Source organism: Barbatula barbatula (genome assembly GCF_947034865.1).
Source record: "Barbatula barbatula genome assembly, chromosome: 6".
Lineage (NCBI taxonomy): Eukaryota > Metazoa > Chordata > Actinopteri > Cypriniformes > Nemacheilidae > Barbatula > Barbatula barbatula.
Genome location: NC_136765.1, coordinates 18,147,333 through 18,159,512, shown reverse-complemented (window position 1 = coordinate 18,159,512; position 12,180 = coordinate 18,147,333). Strand labels below are relative to the sequence as shown.

Here is a 12,180-nt window from a genome sequence, read left to right as displayed (position 1 = left end):
GCCAACCTCCATAAAACCTAAAAAGAAGATTACATTGTATACAAAACATAATAATAACAATAATAATTTAACAATCATAGATTGTATTCACAAGTGTATAATCACAATATTGCGTACCCTCAATAAAATGGTTCCTATAGATAGTTTTTTATAGCACACAGTTTATACCTCGATAAGATAAACGTACCAATTCACACAACAATGAAAGATTAGATACAAAACATAATAACAACAGTAACAGAGAATTTATAAAAAAGACGATAACAGAAATAAGAAACTAACGTTATAAAGGGACACATCTAACCAACAACACTGCCTTAGAAAAAATAGGGATAGAAGAGAATAGAAACACAGGCACAAGACTTAATTGTTCATTGCCTGGTTCCTTATTGTTCCCAGACGGAAGCTAGTAAATCGTCATTAAAGGGCCAAAATATTTAACTAAACAAAATAAAAAACAGCAAATGTTCTTATGGTAACAATTTATAAATAATAGTAATAACAAATTTATCAAATAGAATTGTTGCATTATCACAATGCATTGAACATTAACAAAACAGGTCAGTTGTGTATGTCTCGTGTAGGGGGAGTCCCTTCTGAGCAAGCTCAGTATCAAGAGGCCCTCGCCACTAGCATCACATGACTGTATGTGTGCGTACGCGCCGTGGCTGCCAGTGAACATGGCGGATGAGAACGCAGAAGCGGAGCTCGACTGGAGCGGACAACTAAGCCTGCTCGACGAGGACACATTTTTCGCCATGGAGGGTCTCCAAGCAACCCTTCAGCAACTCGAGGCCGACCTTCGGCAGGAAGACATTTCTGAACTGTCGTCTACCGAGTATTGCGATAACTTCTGTCAGGTAACTTACGTGCCGTTTAAAAACGTTGCATGCGCGTGAAATGTGTTTATATGCATCGATTCAGACTGTGTTGGCTCGCGTTAGCTGACCATGAGCAAGTTGTGGTTGAAGAACCAGCATGCTTGTTATCTCAACGTGTGGGCCGCTTAGGAGAGCCATGCAAGCGAAAAAACAACTATTGTTGGCGAATCGTGGTGGCACGCGCGACCAGTTACCACCATAAATAGAGACGTCGCAATATTCACGTTGGCAATTTTAAATTGCATGCTGCATGTGGTTGAGTTTGTTAGCGTGTAATACGTGCCAGGCTGTACACATCTCCCTTGGCCCCCGGTGCAGGCGACTGGTAGCTCTAATAGTCTTCATTTTGTGTAGAATCGAACGCGACGGCCCTCTCAAAACGGCCTTTGTATGTATTATGTTTCGCAATATCATTTTAACAGGTATATCGGGTGCAGGTTGTAGATTTGGGGGTACAGTATGCTAGTATGGGGTGGGGCTCGGTTCTGTTTATCTTGTGCATGTAGTGTTACTTGGTAATAACTTTGATGCCACTCTGCCAAGTGTCACTTTTAATCCCAACATTTCTATTGGGTGAGTGAGTTTGACTTGATACGTGCTGGTAACTTTGTAGCAACTTAAAGAGTTCAGCTTCAAGGACCAATAGTTTGAATAGAGTTTGTGCTTTTAATCTAAAACGTGATTGTGATTCCACCATTTTGTAATGTGCGTGCATTGCATACATGTATGGTAATGTTTTTTCATTTATTGAAACCATTGGTCTTTAGTTGTATACCATATTTTTGATTTAAAGAGTTGTCTTTTTAATATTTGTGTTGCAGTTATATTTGGTAATGCACAAATAATTGTATCCCATTGCAAGGGTCTGTTTAGCTGTAACTGACAATATAAACACTTTATAAGTTTATTGTCCCTATGGCAACCTCTCCAGATGGTTTTGAGTGTCAGGGGTTGTTCCTGATACATGTGCAACATGCCACACCCTGGCTGCCTTAAGTTTCTTTGTTAATTTGATAAATAATATCAATAAATAGATTTGCACGTATCATGCATGCTTCAAGTGTACACTTAAAAGAGGGGTGTCCGATTTCTCTTAGCCGTTGTTGATGTTCAAATCCCCAAAACAAACACACCCCTACCCCTATCTTTCGTCTGCGCTCGGCCTGCCTGATGTCCGTCCTGTGCACTGTGCACCTTACTGCTGATTGGCTACAAGGTTGTTTTGGTACTCGGCCCGACTTTGTCTAAACAAGCGGAAATCGGAAATCGGACACCCGCCTTCAAATGGAACTATTGAGACAAAAATATAAATAAGCCAAATGACCAATTATGTGAAACACAGATTTTTCGCTCCTGAATCATTTTGAATGAAGCATGAAACACATGTGATGATGCTTGTGTGGTATGAAGGAATCTTGTCTTGGCTTTCACCATAGCGCTCAGATTTTACTAAAAAAATTTTTAAAAAGTTTGCCCTCTTATAAAAATCGTGAGCTATTCTAAATCACTGATATATCTTTGTTTAGTGGTTGAAATACTTTTGCATCTACAAACTTTGCAATATTGCCTAGTTTGTAACATTTTACTTGAACAGGCCAGAGCTTACCTTTTTCCTTTGGTCAAAAACTGCAAATTGCATTTTGTCTTTGTAATGAGTTGTTTAACAGCCATACGTTGTGCTTTACTTTTTAGACTATGATTGTATCATTAGCAGTTACTCTGTTACACAACTAAATTACCATTAGGAGTTTCTCTCCACTCAAGACTGTGAAAGTCTCAGAAGGAAGTACCCCAGCTGTTTGAGCTGAATCAGGTAGACGTTTATACCCAGTAACCCAGAGGGGAACTCTCCTAATCTTAGTCTGAGAGGTTAAATATGGCCTGACATTTCCTCTCTTGTTCCCTATAATAACACATCCGTAGAGATTTAACGTTCTCGTGATTTGTGCTAGTGAAAGGAGAGCTGTTTGAATGTATTTGCATGTGTACATGAGTGAAGACGAGGTTGTCTTGGGTTGCTCTGGGCTCTAGATGCATCTGCTTTTGTCCCTTAGGTCCAATCAAAGTGCCCCAGTGCAGATGGAGTTCTCTGGAAGTGTTGTGTTAGGGGTTTCTCCTCCGATATCAGGGGTTTCTCCAAAGGTCCCTTAAGGGCACCTGTTAGCTTGCAGTAGAAACTGCACGTTAATTTGTCAGAGCCCGATTTTTAGAATATGGCTTAATGTTTGGATGTTATTACATTATCTTTTTATAAAGAGTAAGTATATCCTTAAAATTACACATCTTGCAGTGTGTAATGTTGTTGTGAGTGAATCTAAGCAGCCTGCCAAGTTGTAAAGCCGAAAGTGAAAGAATAACATAATTATTGGCTTGGGAAAAGAGGAGTAGACTCTTGAGTCACGGGAACGAGTCGTCTGTCTTTCTAATTTCAGTTACAGGTCGGATTTGCATCACTCTGTGTAATGCCTGCCTACGTTCCATTTGCGGGACTGCATGCGGTAAACCAATCACAGCAGACTAGACCATCTGATCAATCAGATCATAGTATGCTAATAGAGGGAGGGGATTAGACCATAAACAAATCATTTGAGGGTCAGTCTAGAAGTAAGGTAATAGCTGCCTATAATTAAATAATGAAAGTGTTTTTATACCATGAATGTACGTCAAAAAAAATCACAAATGATTAACTCTTTTAAGAGCGAGTGAGAGAGCGAGAGAGAGAGACTATTCAAGAAGGGAGAGGGCTCTATTTTATTTTATTTTAGCCTACTTGTTTTGACAACATATTAAAATAATGTTGACCATCAGTTTTTGCAAAAGTAAAAAAAAAATTGGCTTAATTAATACTAAAAGCCATGTTCGGCCCTTGACCAAGTGTTTCATTTTTATTCGGCTTCGACCAAGAATTTTCATTACGGGCAACCCTGCTCTTTAATCTATTTTTATCTTTCTTTTTTTCTTGTCTATGTAGGCTCTTATGCACTTTGCTGGGAGCAGGAATTCAGTGGAACATGGATTGGCTCTGTTGGAGGTCTACTGTCTGTCAATCAACTGTTTTGCTGCGGCTAGGCCTCACCTCACAGCTGATTCTCCTAGTGTTACCCTTGTGCTAAAAAGACTTGCATTGTGAGTGATCATTTTGGGAAGATAATATGTATAATGTTATAACTTTGTTGTTACAATTATTTATGTTTCTTTTTAAACACCTAACACATCGCTGAATATGGCAATAGGGAATCCTATCCTTCTTTCTGAATCAATAATTTTGAGGTCTTTCCCAATTCTGTTATGGTCTGCAGGAGTTGCCTTGAATTGTTGTTGTCAGTGCCTCATAATGAAATACCTTTGGAAGCTTGGCTGCAATTCCATGGCTCAGTTCAGGTAAGACCAAATAATGTGGTTTCATGATTCATTGAAGCTTCATTGTGGGAGAGTGCACGTATAATGCAATCAACCATAACCTTAAGGCCTAAGAATAAAAAGATCTGTGTTCTGTTTGTTTGTATTTACAGGCAGCTCATGAGGCCATGTTGCAGTATGGCAGTACAGATCTACAAGCCTTGCTAAACATAACAGGGGAGGGTGGTGCATGGAATAACCCTGTCCTGGTCTCACTTCTTACGGGCCAGCCCACAGACCCAGATGATGGTGAGTAACACCATATTGCTCCCATATCATTAATTATGCTCATAATACTTTACTGTTAGCATGGCCTTTAATAAAAAAGACTACCTTGAGTTCTAGACAGACATTTGAACACTTAAATGCAATTGGTAATTTGCTTCTCATTGCTGTCTTCTGAACCAGTGAATGACTATCTTGCTCTGGAGGGAGAGGGTTTCATGGAAATGCGGATAAAACATCTCGAGAAAGTAGGGGAGGTGGAGAAGGCCCTAATTCTCAACAAAGCCTGTGCTAACTGTACCCTCCTGCCCAACCAGGCCACCTTTCGCCAAACCTTTGTCACCCAACTGTGCCAGATGTTGCCTAGCGAGGAAGCAATTATAGAGGTAAGGTACCCTGTTTCTTTAGAGGGTATTACCAGAACAACATCTGTTGAATCAGTAATACTTTTCAACTAGTTTACAGTAATGTTAACAGATATTTTTGATAGGTTAGAATTTATTGAATTCCCATAAATATGATAACATCTGGTAATTTAATCTGCTAATGAAGAAGTTTCAGTATTAAAGACCAATAGAAGAAGAGTCAGGGAAATGTAAACAATATATTTAGAAAGAACTTTTAGAATAATGTTATTGTAGTTGTTATTAAATTTTGTTGTTATAAAATCCCTGTGTATTTCAGATTTCTAGAATAGATGGTAAGGATGTTCTGGATCTTATTTGCAACATGGAAACTGAGGGGGATGAGAACACAGCCTTCATTCTGTGCACCACCTATTTCACACAACAGCTACAGCAAGAGAGCGTGTATTGCGCATGGTGAGAGACCTATTAGATGTTTTCCTGCTTTTAGAAATGACATTGTTTTCTCTATGATTTTACTACATGGGGTGGTTTCAAGTCTGATAACAGAAAGTTTAGTCCCGCATGGGCGTATCACCATTGATGTCTGTCTTAACTGTTGTTTTCTGTGCAATTTCTCAGGGAGTTAACCCTTCTTTGGAGCAAACTTCAGAGAAGAATTGATGTGTCCCTTGAATCGTTTTTTGAACGCTGCCTTCAGTTTGGAGCTATCGCAAAGACTATCTACCATCTCCTATTCCTGATTCGTGTAATTCAGACAGAGGTAAATACATAATATTTTTTTTATAGCTGTTATAGGTCACTTTATGGTGTAAACACAGTATGTACCACAAGCTTGCTCCTGTTGTAGGCCTGACTGTTTCTCAGTCTTTCTCTTTTGTATTTTTCAGGCAATGCAACTTGGCCTAGCAATATCAGTTGAACTGTGTGTAAAGGCTTTTCGGCTTCCACAGCAAGAAGATATAGATGCTAGAACAACGGTTTGCAAAACAGTAGCATGTCTTCTCTCTGAGGATCTGGAAGTGAGACGTGCTTGCCAGCTCACAGAATTCCTTTTAAGTCCCTGTCAGGAAGCCTTTGACATCCTTGAGGAGCTTTACGCACAACCCGATCAAAAGTATGAGGAGAATGGCATTATTCCAAATTTCTTGCGATGTGAGTTGCTACTCTCTCTGAAAGCACACTGGCCCTTTGACCCTGAATTTTGGGACTGGAAAACATTGAAGCGGCATTGCGTAGGATTACTGGGGCAGGAACCTGAGGAAGAGGTGGAGGATGAAGCAGTGCATGAGGAGCAATGTAATCTAGAAGCAGTTTTAAATGAAAAGGTTGGAACCGGGGAGGACGATAAGGGTGAAATTAATGGACTCAGCACCACTGAACAAGAACAAACAGCAGAAAACGTTGATACGGAAAAAAAGCAGTTAAGCTTCAACAAAAAGATTGGACTACCTCTCTCTCAGCGGTCTATGAAGTGGCAGCAGTATAAAGTTTTCTGCAAGATATGCCATAAAGAAATTGTTGAAGTACGAATCTGTCACCACGCTAAAAAACATGTGGAGAAAGATGTGTGGACATGCCCTGTTTGTCTACAAAAGTTCAAAAGTAGACAGGAGTTTGTGCAACACTCAAAAAAACATATTCAGATGCCCTCAAGGGTGCGACACTTCAAAAAGAAAAAAGTGAAGAAGAAGGTGGTTAGCCTGAAAAACGATTTCAAGGAAGATGGCCTGGATGACCTAGAGCCTGGTCAGATTCCTTTAGATCCTTCCCTGGCCATGTACTATCAGTCCACCCATGATCCTGTTGTATTAGAACATATATTAGAACAAGCAGCCAGTGTGCCTAAAAAACAAGTAGAAGATGACTATATCACATTTGACTACATCAGAACATACTTCAAGATACAGGACCGTGATGTTTATCAGTGTCCAGCTACTGCCTGCTCAAAGAACTTCAAACTCTTCAAGTACTTGGGTGTGCACCTTAAAAATGAGCACGATAGTGAAGACCCCAATGTAAAACATTACCTGCAGATGAAAGATCGTCGGGAGAAGTGCACTTTTTGCAGGAAGACCTTCATGACTCCCTACCACCATCGCAAGCACCGGCGGGTTCATTATGGAGAGCATCCTTATATGTGTGTGGTGACTGGATGCGGTGCTCGTTTTGACACCACAACTGAACTTGTCTTGCATAAACAAAGTCATGGATTTCGTTTGTCCTATAGCTGCGATCTGAAAGGCTGTAGTTTCTCTTACTGTGACCTCGGGCAGCTCTATCACCATGAGGCGCAACACTTTCGCGATGCTGCTTACACTTGCACCGGTCCAGGGTGCAAGCTGTTTTTTTACTCTTGCAAAGAATTTGTAAATCACTTGGCCACCCATGGCATCACTTTCAATGAGAAAGACTTTGAGATGCAGAGGAAGGTGAAAAGAAAAGTTTTGCTACCATTTGTTGGAGATAATACTGTATCCGAATTGGAGAGCGGTGCCCAGAAAAGTTTATCTTCACAACACTTGGAATGCAGTGAATCTAAGGCCTCGTTGACTTGTGTTGCTGTTTGCTTCGATGGCAAAAAATTTACTTGTGGCTTAAAAAGGTGTGGAAGGAACTTCACTACCGCCAGAGAACTTCAGAGGCACTTGAAAAATGCCCATAAAGACGAATTTAATAAAGAAGATAACTTATGCAAGAAGAACGTACAACCAAAGGAGTCTCAGTCTCAAGACAATAAATTGCATAAAAATAACCATAATGACATTCTAAGCGGTTCATCTACAGAGGAATCGAATCAAGAAAAGGCTGTCTCACCTGTTGATGAATCTGTAGATTGTGACAAAACCCCATCAAACATGGAACTCGGTGCAACATTGTCTGAGATCATTCAAGGTTTTAGTCAGCTAAGCCTTACCTCTTCCAGTGCACAACATGTTGGACGTAATTCACAGAGATCTGTTTCAGCTTCTAATTTGCCAGTGGTCGTATGCCCCCCTACCTTGAATGGAAAGTCACCTGCCAAAGCACCACCAAGTGACAAAACTGAGGTGAGATCTCACTTACCAGCTATAGATTCAAAGAGAATCCCAAACAAGGAGAATCCAGAAAAGCTTGATGATAAAAAAGATTCTGTTAAGGAGATGCAGGAGGAACAACATGATCAGCCCGCAACCAAGCCATACTCGTGTGAAGCTGAAAGCTGCTCCTTTCAAAGTGTTTCCATTCGCACACTAATGCAGCACTATATTAAGGTTCATCATTACTCGAAGGAGGATGTTAAACAGATGAAGGTGTTTCAGTCAGAAACATTCAAACCTTCTGAAACCCCTGATAAAAGTCAAGATAAAGTGTCGCAACAGGATCAATCGCAGAGCGAGTTTCTTGTGCAGGCTACAACAAAACCTTACACCTGTGAGGCTAAATCATGCCAATACCAGTGTGTTGCAAGTCATTCTTTAAGGCACCACTATATTAAGATTCATGGCTATTCTGAGGAAGTTGTTAAACAGATGGAAGTGTTTAAGTCACAGACATTCAGGCCTTTCAAGTGCCATCTCTGCTCCAAGAACTACAAAAACAAGAAACAACTTAAAATTCACTATATAAATATCCATCACATTAAAAAAGCTATTGTTGCACAGATGAGCTGCACGTTTAAAGGGAATCTGGGTGGAAAAGCACCCGTGTTGTCCTCATCGAGAAAAAAGAAGTCTTCCTCACAGACTTTAAAGATGGTTGAAGTTAAAGCCCGAAGAAGTGACAATAACATTTGGCAACAGAGGTGCCAAAAAAGAGAGCGCCAAATAGGTAGGAAAAACGGCCAAGTTAAGACTGAGAAGACACAGCCGGAGAGCAGTGACAGTTCATCAACACAGGTCACTTCGGAAGGTGACGCAACATTTGATGTTGGGGGAAGTCGCCGCCCGGTGACAAAGGGAAATCTGAGCTACATCCTCAATAAATACAACAAATCATTTCACTGCGTTCAAAAAAACTGCACCGCTGTCTTCTCTGCTCAAAAAAGTCTTGCAAGACACCTTCAGTTTGTACATCACTGCAACCCCTTCCCGTGCAAACACAAAGGATGCGATAAGCAGTTCAACCACTACTCTAGTCTTACTCGTCACTACCGCAAAGAGCACAACCTCAGCCAGAAATTGTATTCTTCAAAAAAACAGACGGCTACGTCAGAGGAGCCCATACCAATGTTTAAGTGTACCTATGCTAACTGCAACCAATCCTACCATCTCAACAGCAGCCTCTTGCGTCACACAAGTCAGTTTCACCAGAACCAATCTCCTGACTCTAAATTTAAGCCAAGCTATAACAAACGTGTGTTTTATCGACATTGTGATCCAACTGATTCCCTTGTGGTGCGACTTCAAAGTAACCCTAAAAAGGATGAGTCGAATAGTGGATGCCAAACAAAGCTGATCATCTCACCCCCCTCACAACAGTCAAAAGACTCACCTCCCAGGCAGTCTTTGAGGTTCTGCCAAGAGGATCCAACAATTGCGGATTCTGAGAACTTCGAACCCTCTAAAGAATCGGCAGACGAGACGGATGGAGTACCTGTACAACTGAAATCCACAAGAAAAAGGGCATTTGATCAAATTGTCTGTCGAGCACATGAGGAGGCATTGCAGATGTGCCAAGATCGCTGCCTGCCTGCGGCCTTTCCTTGCATGGTACAGAACTGTGACTCTGTGGTGACGAGGATGACTAGTCTGCATCGACATTACATCAGGTGTCACAAATTGTCACGCAAACAGTTGATGGACAGTAAGGACAAGTTGTGTTACACTACTGAGAAGCTGGAGGAGATTATACAGAAGAAATCTGCAGTATCTGCCATACCCGACTTAACAAGGATTCCAAGCGGTGTCCTCAAAATGGAGTATCAATCGGAGCCACCGACTCCAGGTGGCCCGTCACTACCTATGAGCCTCCATTCGATTAAAACCGAATCGACGGGTCAGGATGTGATCGGGATTTCAGGAGAGCCATGTCCTGACCATGGTTTGCTCATTGCTGCGGATGACTTGCTCTATGGAGAATCAAGTGGGCATCCTGAAGAGCTCATTTCGGAGGAAGGTGGAAGCCACAATAAAAAGTCAGAGTTAACGGCGCCTCCCCTTATACGCCCTCCACCGCTTGACCTATCTCCACCCTCTACCCTCAGAATAGCTGTTGATGACAATTCAATAGAACCCTCTGGTAAAGACAATTGTAATAAAACTGTTAACATTCCCTCCGCTGTTTCCATATCAGTTCCCAACCCAACTCGACAGCCCCTCAGATGGAAAAATGAACTTTCCGAACCACCACCCGTGGCCCCTCATTCGCCAATCTCTAAGGATCCCTTAACTCACAGTTTAGTTCCACGAGCTTTTGACATTGCGACTTACAAACCGATGGGCTTTGAGTCGTCGTTCTTAAAGTTTATTAAGGAGAAGGAAGAGGAGATCAAATTTGACAGGCAGTGGACTGCAGTTGTTACTACTCCGTGCCTCAAACCTGATCCACCACGTCGAAGAGATTGTTTCCGGCGGAGCTGCTCTGTTAAGGAGAACAATCGAAGCGGAGCTGTGATCTCGCGGAGCCGCAGGTTTCGGTCGTCACCTCTCAGACATTTGATCTCTAAAGGAGATTGTACATCCATTCAGAATCTCCGCCTCATATTGGAGAGGGCTTTAAGGGGCTGTGGAGACCAAGCTATTAAACAGCTTCAGTTTTTGAAGCCTGTGGTGGTTCTAGAAAGACCCAAGTCCTCTGCTTCTATTCTTGATCTCCTACCGTCTGAAACTGAAGTATAAGCTGCTGCTTGGCGCTAAAGCAGTTAAAACTCTAGCCCACCTTTTTTTATTTGAGAGACTTTCATAGTATTTTTTTATATTGTTGATACGATTTGTTTTCCTTTGCTCACAGGGTTAGGTACCTTGATAACGTTGTAAATGTTTATAAATGTATATAAATGTTAATTAAAAAAATGAGCTTTTGAAAATGTTTTTTCTATCTATTCTGTATATTTTGTGGTTTTGTACTTGACAGTCTGCATGTATGAGCATCTAGAAAGAAAATCACATTTAGAATAGCAAATAAATTTATTAATCACAAATTAAAGGGGGTCAACAAAAATATTCATCCTCAAATGGCAAGACCAAAAACATTAACTATGCAGTACACAGTGTTGTTCTCCCAACGTACTGTGCAGCTCCCTGTAGAAAACAAACAAAGTGTCAGGCATTTTCATGATCATACTTGTTCTTCAGATTCTCCAATCTTGTCAGTAAAAAGTTACATATTAGGCTGGGTTTCTTTCAGTCCTTTTTAGTCTTACCATCTATAGCGTTGTCCCAGAAACATGAGTTGGCAGTGTGCAAACCTGCCCCATTTCTCTGCATTATGATACATGTCACTGGTTGAAAAAACAGAATGGAATTTGTGGCAACACATTTGCAATAAAAGTGTGTTTATAGTGTATATACAAAATGTATAGAAATATAGAAATACCAGTGAGAAATTTGTGTGGGCTGATACCATACCTATGTACTTAAAGGGCTTTCCCAATTTAGATAGCTGGTTAAGGCTGGACTCCACAATGCCTGATATCCACCTGTTGGTGTGATTGTGTTGGAAAGGGCTGTTTCCTATTGTGCTTTCTACAGTCTAATAAAAAAAAACTTTGGGTTTATCAGAGCATAACATATATGTACTTAGTTAATTGTTAAAGATGCTAGTGTATGCAAATGTTGTCATTACATACCTCTTTGATAATTGTTGTTATCTCGTCCACCACAAATGTATTCTGTATACAAGTAATGCATAGGATCATATTTGACGTACGCAGGGAATGTAAAATATATAGAAACAAAAGTTTGAATAATTCACAGTTATTTAACAATAGACATGAAAGTACAAGTAAACTTAAGTATTCGATTTTATGTGTGTTATACCTCCTCAGCAGATTGAAACTCGTCCATTGCGCGACTTTAAGCAAAGTTGATTTTGTTGTTTCTATGGAGACCGACGGGCACGCTCCCCGTATACAAATCACAGCCGAAGCTCCCTGGAGATTTTTATCTTTACCTTGTTTGTTCTGTTTTACAAGACACTTCGTTTATAAATCCTAAATGACTATCGTTTAAAAAACATTCACCACTGTTAATGTTGCCATTAAATCAAAATAGCTTCACCAATATGGATATATTAAAAAATTCACGTATTATTTTAACGTTACACTAGCCTAATTTTAGATAGTATTTCTGCTGGAAGTAACCAAGGTTTACTTTGTAAGGGACAGAAGC

General features: G+C 40.6%; 2 protein-coding genes across 2 annotated transcripts; one reads left to right on the top strand and one right to left on the bottom strand.

Annotated features, from left to right (window-relative positions):
* The first annotated feature begins 314 nt into the window (after positions 1-314).
* On the top strand, positions 315-11,570 carry rlf (RLF zinc finger). The gene is made up of 8 exons (XM_079458427.1): positions 315-860; positions 3,853-4,007; positions 4,181-4,262; positions 4,394-4,529; positions 4,689-4,891; positions 5,190-5,326; positions 5,492-5,633; positions 5,761-11,570. The coding sequence occupies exons 1-8, from the start codon at positions 648-650 to the stop codon at positions 10,687-10,689; spliced, it is 5,997 nt and encodes a 1,998-aa protein (XP_079314553.1). The 5' UTR covers positions 315-647; the 3' UTR covers positions 10,690-11,570.
* Positions 11,021-11,856, bottom strand: dynlt1a (dynein light chain Tctex-type 1a; the record flags this gene model as incomplete). The annotated part of the gene is made up of 5 exons (XM_079458644.1): positions 11,021-11,091; positions 11,214-11,291; positions 11,419-11,542; positions 11,640-11,681; positions 11,830-11,856. The coding sequence occupies 5 exons, from the start codon at positions 11,854-11,856 to the stop codon at positions 11,021-11,023; spliced, it is 342 nt and encodes a 113-aa protein (XP_079314770.1).
* Positions 11,857-12,180: the final 324 nt, after the last annotated feature.

Excerpts from the sequence above, each read along its gene's own strand:
- rlf (XM_079458427.1), top strand. The coding sequence starts at position 648 with ATGTGTGCGTACGCGCCGTGGCTGCCAGTGAACATGGCGGATGAGAAC. Across the intron at positions 4,263-4,393 it reads AATTCCATGGCTCAGTTCAG|GCAGCTCATGAGGCCATGTT; the intron begins GTAAGACCAAAT and ends TTGTATTTACAG. Across the intron at positions 5,327-5,491 it reads GAGAGCGTGTATTGCGCATG|GGAGTTAACCCTTCTTTGGA; the intron begins GTGAGAGACCTA and ends GCAATTTCTCAG.